The sequence below is a fragment of the Lactuca saligna genome, chromosome 3, assembly GCF_052625555.1.
Source record: "Lactuca saligna cultivar CGN05327 chromosome 3, ASM5262555v1, whole genome shotgun sequence".
Taxonomy (NCBI): Eukaryota; Viridiplantae; Streptophyta; class Magnoliopsida; order Asterales; family Asteraceae; genus Lactuca; species Lactuca saligna.
This window is the reverse complement of record NC_136419.1, coordinates 41685001-41697812: the sequence shown is the minus strand read 5'-3', so window position 1 is coordinate 41697812 and position 12812 is coordinate 41685001. Positions and strand designations below refer to the sequence as shown.

Genomic DNA, 12812 nt, shown 5'->3' with positions numbered 1-12812 from the left:
ACCCCATCCAAAGGTTTTGGCAAACCACAAGGACCAAATTCGCAGTTTTGTCTTTATATTTTAATATTTTATTTTTTTAATCAACCCATATGATAAACGAGTTTTACACCTAATCAACAACTATATATAAATTCTAGAAGGATTATATCCCTTCTCAAAACCGTCCACCCTATTGGGGATTCCATAATATTTTAGTTGCTCAACTATTGAACAATTAATAGTCAATCTACGTATATTTAAATAATTTTCAGATTAATTCTAATTAATTTCAATTAATTATAAATTAATGTTAACAAATTTATAATTAATTTATCATTTTATAATAACCAATAAACTATTTATCTCACTATTTTAAATCACTTTCTAGCTATTTTAGTTTTTGAAGACAATAATAAAAGACCTTTATTATTATTTCAAAAGTTATTTTAAATTAATTATAACATTGGACCTATTTATTTATTATTATTATTTTTACATGTAACATGGTTAACACCCACCTTAACATTGGACCTATTTTTTTTTACATTTAACATGGTTAACACCCATCTTAACATTAACACACCTTAATTTCTTTTATGATTTTAGTCTAGAAGAAGTCACAAAGTACGCATTGAATAGGCTGAAGCCACTGAAGCAACGAATCTATTTTTATGTCATATATAATAAATAATATAGTTTACTAATTCTATCATATGGTAAAAACTAATTAAAAAAAAAAAAGGTTAAGATAAAACCTACTCTCTCACCAATGGCGTCACCGTGAATCGCCCCTCACCAACGATTACTCTGATAAGTCATCCTCAACCGTACGATCTCACAACCCCTCTCTCGAAACAAAACTGGTTAGGTGTGTGCGTAGATATACATATATATCTTATTTAGCTCGAACGGGGAGTGTGATACACAATTCTGAGATTTCTCTCCTTTTTGCTCTTTCCCCTTTCTCCTCGAACAACACCCACCTTTTCTTATCCTCAACGTCAATCTATACGTTCAGGTATTGTCTTTTATCCCTTTCTCTCATATATCTTTGGTTATCTATCTGTTTGTTTCGTAAAACCCTAGTTTGTATCTAGAATTCATGTTCATGGTTCAAATTGGTGTGGATTTGTTGAATATAGATCTCTTTGATGTCTAAATTGATTGCTTGACTTCCTTTGATTGTATTACTATTGTTCTTCAATTGAAAATTTGTGGGCGGTTGTTTCTTTTCGCTAATTTAGGGTTTTTCATTTGCGTGTTTTTTAGGGATCCGGGTTTTCAGGATAGATTTTTGGTGTTTTCGATGGAAAATGGCGTGACTAAGGTGGAAGAAGTAAAGTTAAAAGTAGGGGAATTTGATAAAGATGTGTTGGGAGATGGGATGAAGGGTATCGGAATTGATGATGCTTTCGAGGAGGCAAATGGTGGCGTTGAAAGTGTATCTGAAACAGTAGAGGCGGAAGAAACTCTTAGAAAAGATGGAAGTGATGAAAATGGTGGGGATTTGAGCGATTCTCTAGTGTTAGATGGGGACGTGGATGCTGGGCAAAAGATAGTAGACACGAGTGAGGATGCAATTCAGACTCCCTGTGAAACGCAGACAGTTGTGGAAAAGGCTCATGTTGATCCTGTTGAGGAGGTTATATCAACGAAGGTAAACCTTATCCGAGTTACTTGCTTGCTTTTATTTGATTGAAAAAGATTAAGTTGTATGTATTCCATCAATTGGTGATGCATGCAGGTGGTAGAACATGATATGCCTGTGATTAGTGATGAACATGAGGAAAAAGGGATTAATTTGGAAGAGGTTACAGATGAGAGAAATGTATCTGCTAGTATTTTCAGCGATCATCCAAATGAATTGGAAGCTAATGAGGCTGTGAATGATGGTAATAGTGAGGCAGATTTGGGAGAAAATACTTCTGATAATGCTGCAAGGGATCAATCCAGTGACTTGGAAACTGAGGTGTCAGTGGTCGATGGAAAAGATGAGGTGGAAACGGTGGTTGTGACCGATGTAAACAAAGATGAGCCAAATGTGTTGGAAAATAACGGGGTTGTAGACAAAGGGGTAAGTCAGGTCACAAAGGTATCCAATGCAGATGATAATGAAAGCCAGATGCAGACTTTGGAAGATATTCATAACACAAAACCAGTTGATGTAATTTTAGGAAATTCAGAAAATGTAGTTTCAAACAATGTTGATTTGGATGAAATTGTCCTTCATGAAGATTGTGCTGATGGAGATTTCACAAGTCACACAACACAACCAGATGATGAGATAATAGTTGAAGTCAACGGTGATGTTCCAAGTCAACTTCATGAAACAGAGACTTTAGTTACTGAAGGTAAAGATGAAGACAGTATGAATCAGAAGGAGAAGGTTGAAAGTTCAAGAAATAATTTACTGAATATGCAAAACGAACTAAACATCGAACAACTTCAAGAAGGGGAACAAAAAAGTTTTGATCCATCTTCAGTACATCAGGATGATAAAAACCTGCAACAAGAAAGCACTTCTGCCATTAATGAGCCTGATAACAAAGTAGAGAGCCCCAAAGTTGAACCTAAAGATTATGATATGAAACAAAATACTCCATTGAAAAAAGAACCAGAGTTGACTTCATCTACAGAAAAACCTACCACTACTACTTCTATTCCCAATCCCAACCCTGATCCAAAACCACCAAATCCATCCCCCATTCCCAACTCCAAACCAACCACTCCGGCTCCACCCCCTGCCCAGACCCGTGGGACCCGACCCGCGGGTCTGGGCAATGGTGCACCATTACTCGAACCCGCACACCGTGTGGTTCAATCTCAACCAAATGGCAACACCCCCCCTCCTCAAAACCAAGTCATTGATGAACCAACGGGTGAACCCGAAGAAAACGATGACACCCGTGAAAAGCTCCAAATGATCCGGGTCAAATTCCTACGGCTTGCCCGAAGACTCGGGCAGACCCCTCACAATGTTGTAGTTGCCCAAGTGTTATACCGGTTAGGGTTAGCCGAACAACTCCGTGGCAGAAACGGTGGGCGTGTTGCAGCCTTCAGCTTTGAACGCGCGAGTGCCATGGCTGAACAGCTCGAGTCAACCGGTCAAGAACCACTTGAATTCTCATGCACAATTATGGTTCTTGGAAAAACCGGAGTTGGAAAAAGTGCAACCATTAATTCGATATTTGATGAAGTTAAATTTAACACAGATGCGTTTCAATTAGGAACGAAAAAAGTTCAAGATGTTGTTGGGACTGTTCAAGGGATTAAAGTTCGGGTTATTGACACACCCGGGTTGCTTCCTTCATGGAATGATCAAAGAAAGAATGAGAAAATTCTACAATCGGTTAAAAAATTCATCCAAAAATCACCTCCGGATATTGTTTTGTATCTTGATAGGTTAGATATGCAGAGTCGTGATTTTGGGGATATGCCACTTTTGAGAACTATAACCGATATTTTCGGCCAGTCTATTTGGTTCAATGCGATTGTGGTCCTGACCCATGCTGCATCCGCCCCGCCCGAAGGCCCAAACGGGACCACAACCAGCTATGACATGTTTGTGACTCAGCGGTCCCACGTCGTCCAACAAGCCATCCGTCAAGCTGCGGGTGATATGCGGTTGATGAACCCGGTTTCCTTAGTTGAAAACCACTCCGCGTGTAGAACTAACCGAGCCGGGCAGCGGGTCCTGCCCAACGGGCAGGTCTGGAAGCCTCACTTGTTGTTACTCTCATTCGCTTCCAAGATTTTGGTCGAAGCGAATATGTTGTTGAAGCTACAAGACTCGCCACCTGGCAAACCGTTTGGAACACGAGCCCGGGCCCCACCTTTACCTTTCATTCTTTCGAATTTGTTACAATCGAGACCGCAGTTGAAGTTGCCGAACGAGCAGTTTGGCGATGATGAGGACGATGACGTGGATGATGATGATGATGATGATGACGTGGATGCGAAATCTGATGATGAGTCATCGGAATACGACGAGCTACCGCCGTTCAAACGGTTGACTAACGCACAGCTGGCGAAACTTAGTAAGGTGCAAAAGAAGGCGTATTATGATGAGTTGGAGTATCGTGAGAAGCTTTTCATGAAGAAACAGTTGAAAGAAGAAAAGAAACGGAGAAAGATGATGAAGAAAATGATGGAAGAAGCAAAGAACATTCCGGAAGTAGAAGATGACGAGAGTAATGGTGCTGCAACTGTACCCGTTGCTGTGCAGGACATGAACTTACCGGTGTCCTTCGATGCGGACAATCCCACCCACCGTTACCGGGCCCTTGATTCCGCTAACCAATGGCTGGTTCGACCCGTACTTGACCCGCATGGGTGGGACCACGATGTCGGTTACGAAGGAATCAATATCGAACACTTACTCGCGTTACGTGAAAAGATACCGGTTTCATTTTCCGGCCAGGTCACCAAAGATAAAAAAGATGCGAATCTCCAAATGGAAATCTCAACCGGAATCAAACACGGGAAGTCAAAGTCAAATTCAAATTCAAAGTCAAAGTCAACCACTTTAGCATTCGACATGCAAACAGTCGGAAAAGACATGTCCTACACTCTCCGCAGCGAAACGAGATTTTTGAATTTCAAAAAGAATAAAGCGTCAGCGGGTTTTTCGGTGACCCACTTTGGTGATTCGGTGACAGGTGGCGTGAAGTTTGAGGATAAGTTGAGTGTGAATAAACGGGGGCAGTTGGTGGTGGCGGGAGGGGCGGTGATTGGGCGTGGTGACGTGGCGTATGGGGGTAGCTTAGAGGCGACGTTGAGAGATAAAGATCACCCGTTGGGTCGATTTTTGTCAACTGTTGGGGTTTCGGTTATGGATTGGCATGGGGATCTTGCAATTGGATGGAACGGGCAGACTCAAATTCCTATTGGGCGGTTTACGAATTTAATCGGTCGTGTGAATTTGAATAATAAAGGGTCGGGACAAGTTAGTGTGAGATTGAATAGCTCTGAACAGCTTCAGATTGCATTGGTTGCGTTTGTTCCTGTTATCTGTAAGCTTCTTGGGTATTATCAGCCTAGGGATACATCATATTAGCAAAACATACTTTTGTTACCATTTTCAACATTCAAAGTTGTGTGGAGTTGGTATACGCGACAGAAGTGCAATCGCTTGATGAACGAAATGTGAGGAGTTAAGATTTTTTGTGTTCTTGTTTATATTATTGATTATGTTTTTTTGTATTGACATGATGTTGTTGGAATAATTGCAGATTGGGTTGATTGTTGGAATAATTGCTGAAAAAAGGTGAAAGAAAAATGTTTTGGGATTAGGTAAGTGCACAAAGGGTGTAGTGGTTAGAGCTAGATTTGGAGTAATCAATCACAATGATGCTGTTTTTTTAATGTTTTTATTTTTAAATTTGGTTTTTGGGTATTTTGAATGTTCTACTTTTGATATATATAGAGAGAGGTGTTCTGGTTAGGATTGGGACCGAGTGAGTTTAGCTATTGTATTATACGTGACTTGTGAAGGTCTTAATTGATTCAGTGGACATGAATGACTTCTTTTTTGTAGTATGCAAATTTCCATTTGTTTATGATGGATGAATTGGGGATGGATGTTTAGGATAGTGGTTGTGGTTTTTTGTTTGTTTTTTGTGGTTACATAGATGTTGCCATTGGAGTTTATGAAATTTATAAATTAATGATGGATCATGGAAGTAATGTCTAAAAAATATAAACGTTATTTATAAATGTTATAAATACTAGTTGCGAAATGAAATTCATGTGTGTCTATGCCTGATGTAAAACGCAAAAAAAGAAAAAAAGAGCTGATTTTCTTTTACCAATTGTCGACATACAAGTTTTTTCATAAAGATAACAGTTATCTTATCTCAAGTTTTTTCATAGAGATAATAGTTATCATATATGTAATCAATCTCAAGTTAAATTCTTTTCAAATATTTAGTGAAAAATGACAATTAAGAAATCCTGTGTTCCTTAAACAAGATTGACAAGGTCAAATATCGATCAAACCCGACATCAAGTATATTTATTGATTGACAGATTAACAAGGCATTCACTATTATGGCGTTCGTTAAGATCATGGAACAACCACCATTTCGCACTTAGGTAGTGAGGTTTCATAGCACGGAAATTACATTCCATGGAGGGCGAGGTTCTTCAGGGTTAGGAGAGGAGGAAGCTTTTTGATTTCGCTGGGGACATTCCATGGAGGGTCAGGTTTCTCAGGGACTATTATTGTAACTTTAGTTTAAAAACAAAATGAATATTCATAATCAGCTCTGTAAATTGTTTTGTTTCATTATTATAAATAGAAGTATGCATTTGCTTCATCTATTTAGCTTCTAGCTTGGTAGAGTTTCTCGAAGACGACAACACTACAACCAACACATCTCTTTGCAGATTAAACATACCCTACAATCTTAGATACAATCGACCCGAGATAAGATATTTGCCACAAAAGTCACCTCTTTGCCTTATATACAGACATACATTACGATTAGGAATTTAGGGTTAGGGGGTATTTCTTTGAGAAGCGCTGTCTTGAGAAAGAGTGGAAGGGTCTCCGGTAAATGACACACATGAAATAATTAAGGAGGAGTCGATGGATGGTTCTAGTTGTTTTCCGGTAGCTGTTATACATCTCCGGTGATAGTTGTTCGTGATAGAGACATAGAGTGTTGTAGAGAGATCGTAAAATGGTTTTCACGATAGGGAGAGCCATCGTTTCGTTTCGTTATAGGACTCCGAAGAGCAGCGCCATTGTCAATGTTTGAAGCGTTACTGGGAAAGAAAGTCGGTGCAATATCTAAAAGAGGGGGTTGAGTTTGCATCACTTTGGGATGAAGTACTTCTTTGATTTCTTGCCCGTGCAACCGTGCTACCTTCCAAAATTTTCTTTTAAACTAGCAGAAAAACCCGGGCTTCGCCTGGGCCGTTTTTTGTGTTTTTTTATGAAAAAATGTAAACGTTTTGACTGTAAGGACCAAAAGTGTCAAAATGGATAAATAATTAAAGGGGTTGAAATTAGCAAATTTTTAGAAAAATGACTAAATTTGTCAAATCCTTAAAGTTTTGTGGCCAAACTTTGAATATTAATAGGTTCTTACAAGATGTAAAAATTTTGATTGCAATGATCAAAAGTATTAAAATGTAAAAGTTTTGACTGTAAGGACCAAAAGTGTCAAAATGGCTAAATAATTAAAAGGGTTGGAATTAACAAGTTTTTAGAAAAGGGACCAAAGTTATCAATTCTTTAAAGTTTTATGGCCAAACTTTGAATATTAAAATGTTTCTAAAAAATGATTTTTTTTTTTTATTGTAATGATGAAAAGTGTCAAAATGATTAAAGTTGAAGGGTAAATTTGACAAAAAACCCTTTTAATTTGAAGTCAAAAAAGCCCTTTTGAAGTAGGAAAAAATGAAAAAAATTAACGAATGATATAAAAATACTGATGCTATTTTGTGAAAAGGAAAAAAAAAAAAAGTAAATAAATAACAAAATATCAACTAATGATATAAAAATACTGTTGATAAAGGAAGAAGGAGTTAATATAATATACGTATATAATTTTTACGAATGGTAGTAAAAATTTTGGTTTTTTCTTATTACTAGATGCATATACTGAAAAATTATGTTATCCTTTAAGTTTTTTTAGATCAAAAAAGAAACCATACCGCTATAACACCATCGATAAAATAACCCAAATAAAAAAAAAGTTTGGACAAAATGGCCCAATAGTTTAGTTGATTGAAGTCGGACGTTTTTTTCGGCAGCTCTCACTGCAACGTCCGGAAGTACCACAGCTCTAATGACTTTCCATTCCACCTGTAAGAATGAAACAAGTAAGCAAGCATTTAAGCAAGTGTTTATGGTCATTTTTATGATTTTTTATCTTTTTAAAAACTTTGAAAGAATTATAAACTAGCAATTAGGTTTATTTGATTAGGGTTAGAACTTAGTTATTACTTCTTTTTACTTATTAAAATCATTTTTTTTTGTTTTGTTTTTTGTTTTTTTGTAAATTTTGAAATTAGTTATTAGTTAGAAAGTTATATTAATTTATTGAAATCTTTCATTATAATTAGTGATGGAAAATGGTGAAATGGTAAGCTTTATAAATGAAAGTTAGATGTTAGTGATGGAAAATGGTGAAACATCTTTCAAAACGAATTACTCTAAGATATTCCGTTATACCTACCACTAACCACTATAATGGTAGATGCCAACTTATCATCACATTCAACCACTAAAAATTTGGGATACCCACCACTATATTCATTTTATTTTTTTTATTTTATTAAAATAATATATATATATATATATATATATATATATATATATATATATATATATATATATATATATATATATATATATATATATATATATATATATATAAATTAAAATGTAGAGATAGATGGAAAAAAGTAGAGAGAGATGGAGAGAATAAAAAGAGAAACAAGTTGATTGGGTGTGGTGGTCTGTGCTTCCCACCACAAATGACCACAACCACTAGCCAACACAAACACCCGAGATGGTGTTTACATTCGTGGTTAGTGGCCACGTAAACCACGAAGGGGATCATCCTTGGTATACCAAATGACCTAATGAAAGCCCATAAAGGCCAAAACCTATCCTAAGAACACCTACACTTAGAGTATATACATTGCTCTATTAACTTCGTTTGTTTCTTATTGTAGTTAATATCTTTTAAATGGAAGTCAAAAATATTAGAAATGGCAACGACCTTCGTGGAAATAACATTGGAGCAAACCAGAAAAAAAGATACTAGTGTTTGAAAAAATCTCCTAAAGATATTTGAAGTGTCTGTTTTATTATTCACAATCTGTTTTACCCTTTTGGTTATGATGGTAGGAGGTTACTAAGGAGGTAAATGAAAAAGCTCCACAGGAGCACCCATATGCTATTCTCCTTCAAACACGCCATGCATTTCATCACCAGATTCACACAAAGTTAGGGAGGTGTATAACGGGCCTCGTATAACGGGCCCGTTGCTGCTTGCTTCTCTCCTTCAAACACGTTATACTCATTGGGTGGGGCTCGTACAAACAAAGAGGCCAATGATACTTGCTATTCTCCTTGCTACTTCCTCTTCTCCTTCAAACACGTTATAACACGCCAATCAGTATAACATGCCATACAAGCAATGAGGCTAATGATACTTTCTCTTCTCCTTCAAACACGCCATACAAGAAAGCGGCCCCGTCCAATGAGTATAATGAGCCTCGTATAATGGGCCCCACCCAACATACAAAACATGCAAGTATCACACAGATAACTAGCATCCTACAAACACAATCCAGTGGGCCGATATTGGTGCCTTCGACCCACGAATACAATGAAGTGATTCACCTGAACTATTTTAACAGAAGCCCAACAACTACTTCAACAATAGGACATCCAACCCAAGCTCCCGAAAGCCAAACCGAAACTAATCCTTCGCCAAATGCTCAATTCTAGTTAAGTTTGACCAAAATCAAACTGATCAAAAACACAACGGTCAAAGTCAAAGTCAAAATCGCCAACGAGTAGCCCTCCACGTCTTGGCCTTCCTTGGCCACGTCGTGGGTATAAAATGCCAAAACAGTCGATGATTCCCCAGTCGCCACGCCGTTGCAGCCTAAGGCCACACCGTGGGGACAGGTCTGAATAGCTCAAGAGCTCTAAAGCTCATATCTGATCCTTTCCAAGGTCTTAATGGATAAGGTTTATAACTTTATCCATTAGGAAGATCCAAACCACCAAGATCTAGACTTTAAGTCTCAAAGGGACCCAAAAATGCATATTTCTCAACTTAATCCATTAAGTCCAAGTCTCCAACTTCCAGATCTGAATCAACAAGATTTTTAGATGGATAAAGTTTCCAACTTTATCCATAATAATGCCAATATTTCAAGATCTAAACTTTAATACACTAAAATGGCCTAAAGGACCAAGATACCTTGCATGGCTAAAAGGGAAGACAAAATATCATAACTTTCCTAGTCCATGAGGTCCAAGAAACATTCCCAACTGGTCAAAAGATGTTGGAGTCCACTTAACTCCAAGATCACTTATAAAATGGACCAAAAAGTGCCAAAAACCCCAAATGACAATATCTAAGGAAATGGATAGCAAGACTAGAACTTTATACTTACAATCATCCAGAAATGTAATGTCTTTGATGGATCTAAACATGAAGCATCATTCCTTGAAACCAAAAGAGCCTTCTTGATCTTTAAACTTCATCAAAATATCATAAAAAGCACCCAAAAGAGGAGAGAAGAGAGAGGAGAAGCTTAAATATTGAAAGTGGAGGCTAGGGTTTCTCCTAAGGGGTTATAGAGGTGATGGAGGCTGCTAAAATGCCCAAAAATGCGGAACCGTATGCTTAAACACGTTGAAAACCCTAAAATCATAGGCTTAGGCATGATAGATTGCTAGAACGTGGGCTTTGATCCCCACTTTGTGGCGATTGCCATGCCGTTGGCTTTGATCCCCACTATGTGGCGACGGTTTTCACCTAAAACCACCTCAACTTCAAACAACCAGAACTTCTTCATTTCAACTCCATTTTCGGTGATATTTATATCCACGGAAAGGTATTGACGATCCCCACACTTACATCTAGTTAATTTGGGATTAAAACATGTCGAACTAAAAACCATAATCCATGCAAGAAGCCTAACAAATAACTTTTCCCATTTTGCCCTTTGGCTCCGAAACACAAACCAAGAGATTAGATTACATAATCAATATTATCAACATCCAATAGGGTCTAAAATATATTTCCTTGAAGACCAAAGCATTTACTTGATCCATTTATTGCCCAAAATCCCGAAATAAGAAACTTCTCGAAATAGGATGTTACAACTCTCCTCTACTGAAATTGGATTTCATCCTCGAAATCTGTCTTGACTACAATCTCTGAAATTAGCGTCAAAATATTCCACAAGCTCCCTCTAACCACATCGAAATCAAGGAATCTATACAGAGAAGTTGAGAGATCACTTGAAACCCACAACCGTTAACAAATAACCTAATAACTTGAAAATACTCAACCGCAACCACTATCCACTCTCCTTAAATGTAAGACCCAACTTCTAGTGAAAACCACTCAAACTAGGAAACTTCTCAAAAAATGGAACTACAACTAACTCCGTCAATAAAGACCTAAAACTGGGAACCCATCAATCTAAACTACATAAACTATACTCTAAGACTGACGATCATCCATCGCATACCTACCCCTAGTCCCTGACCAGGAACACCACCAAATCATGTAGAGAGAATATTCAAAACATACCACTCGTGAATTTCAACTAATCCCAAACCCAAAAGTTGTGCCCAAAAACCTTAAATACACACTTGACTTTCTGACAAGTCATCACCTACCCACTGCTCCCACGAGCATAATGATGGTCCATCCAAGATTCTCTCATTGCATCAAAATCCCTTATTAGCTCAGGTGCACATCGACATGAAAAATCACTCGAGGCATTTACAACGAACTTCATGACCCGAGATTTCAAAACCAATACCCAACACTAGCAACCAAACTCCTAATACACAACCCGCAAGAAAACGAGGTTCATAATGCAAATATTTAGCAAGAGACTATTGATGCAATATTAATACTCCCAACAAACTTTTACTATCCACATGATCTAAACCAGCTGGTCACTAAATCTCCTGACTCCCAAAAATGCATTAATACTCAACCATGCCAAAGACTAACGATCTGAGACCAAAGAGTCTCGATCAAATGACTACTAAGTCCCACCCACATGAATTATGCAACCATTGGTTCATGATACATCGTGACACCATCTAACCACTAAACGATAAGCTCACATTATCATGCCGATCTTGCCATCATTCCATCACTGACCTGAAGAATCGAGAGCAACACCACATAGGTCGAAAGGTACTTTAACCATCAACCTACCGACTTGTAGGAACCAAATCAACATCCTTCTCAACACAACCCAAGCCTTACCTTTCTATAACACACAATTCCTTTCACAACACATCTTACTACCAGTGTAAAACCAAATGAAAACATGGTCGCACACAACCAGAGAATGAGATGTGTGGTTGCACTCTTGTTCCAATTCAAGAGCTATAAACCAAATAAGAACCATGCCAATAACCTGAGCCAAATGTTCTCATGCTATCATACTCATCCTACATGTATCCCCAAGGGAAACACATAACCAACCCTAAATCTACTTCATTCCTTCTTCCCCACAACCTTACCTAGAGGGTGTGGTACTAGTAGATCTAACCGAAATTATGAACCTCAATCGCTAACAGAAACATCATCATGAATGGACAAAACAAAGATCTCACACTTTGATTGAAACTGAATAGATCTTACTAATACGTAAATTAGCTTGATAAAACTTCCAAAATTATTCAGAAATGCTATCAAAACCCTGGTCGAGTCAAAACAGATACCAACCCTGCTGGCATGACATGTCAAATTCAGATTCTGCGTAGATCCAAAGCCACACCTAGAAACTAAACAACGTTTCACCAACATCCAAACTTCCAATAACCAAGGACATCTACCAAACTCGAGCCTGTTATGAACAATAATCCCACAACCTCAATTGAGGGTACCCATACCCAGAAACCAAAATGTACAATGGAAATTTTTTGATGATAGGTTGACGCATCCATTGAACTTCGGTTGATAAAGCTTGAAACTTTCGGAGAACCTCAGCTACTGACAATGAACGGAATAACCAACGATCGAGAATGTATTGACGTCTGGTCCAATGACCCAATACACTATGAAACAAAGCCTATGTAGAACTAAACATACCAATCTATGAAGCTA

The 12812-nt window shown here is 37.7% G+C and overlaps 1 protein-coding gene across 1 annotated transcript; it reads left to right on the top strand.

Moving 5' to 3' along the window:
- The first annotated feature begins 843 nt into the window (after positions 1-843).
- LOC145035926 (translocase of chloroplast 120, chloroplastic-like) lies at positions 844-5537 on the top strand. The gene is made up of 4 exons (XM_078984425.1): positions 844-997; positions 1249-1636; positions 1724-5124; positions 5211-5537. Exons 2-3 carry the CDS (start codon positions 1286-1288, stop codon positions 5033-5035), a joined length of 3663 nt encoding a protein of 1220 aa, XP_078840551.1. The 5' UTR covers positions 844-997; positions 1249-1285; the 3' UTR covers positions 5036-5124; positions 5211-5537.
- Positions 5538-12812: the final 7275 nt, after the last annotated feature.

What these genes read in the sequence shown, in the direction of transcription:
- LOC145035926 (XM_078984425.1), top strand. Translation starts at nt 1,286, where the DNA reads ATGGAAAATGGCGTGACTAAGGTGGAAGAAGTAAAGTTAAAAGTAGGG. An exon ending in AGGAGGTTATATCAACGAAG is followed by an intron (nt 1,637 to 1,723) that starts GTAAACCTTATC and finishes TGATGCATGCAG; the next exon opens with GTGGTAGAACATGATATGCC.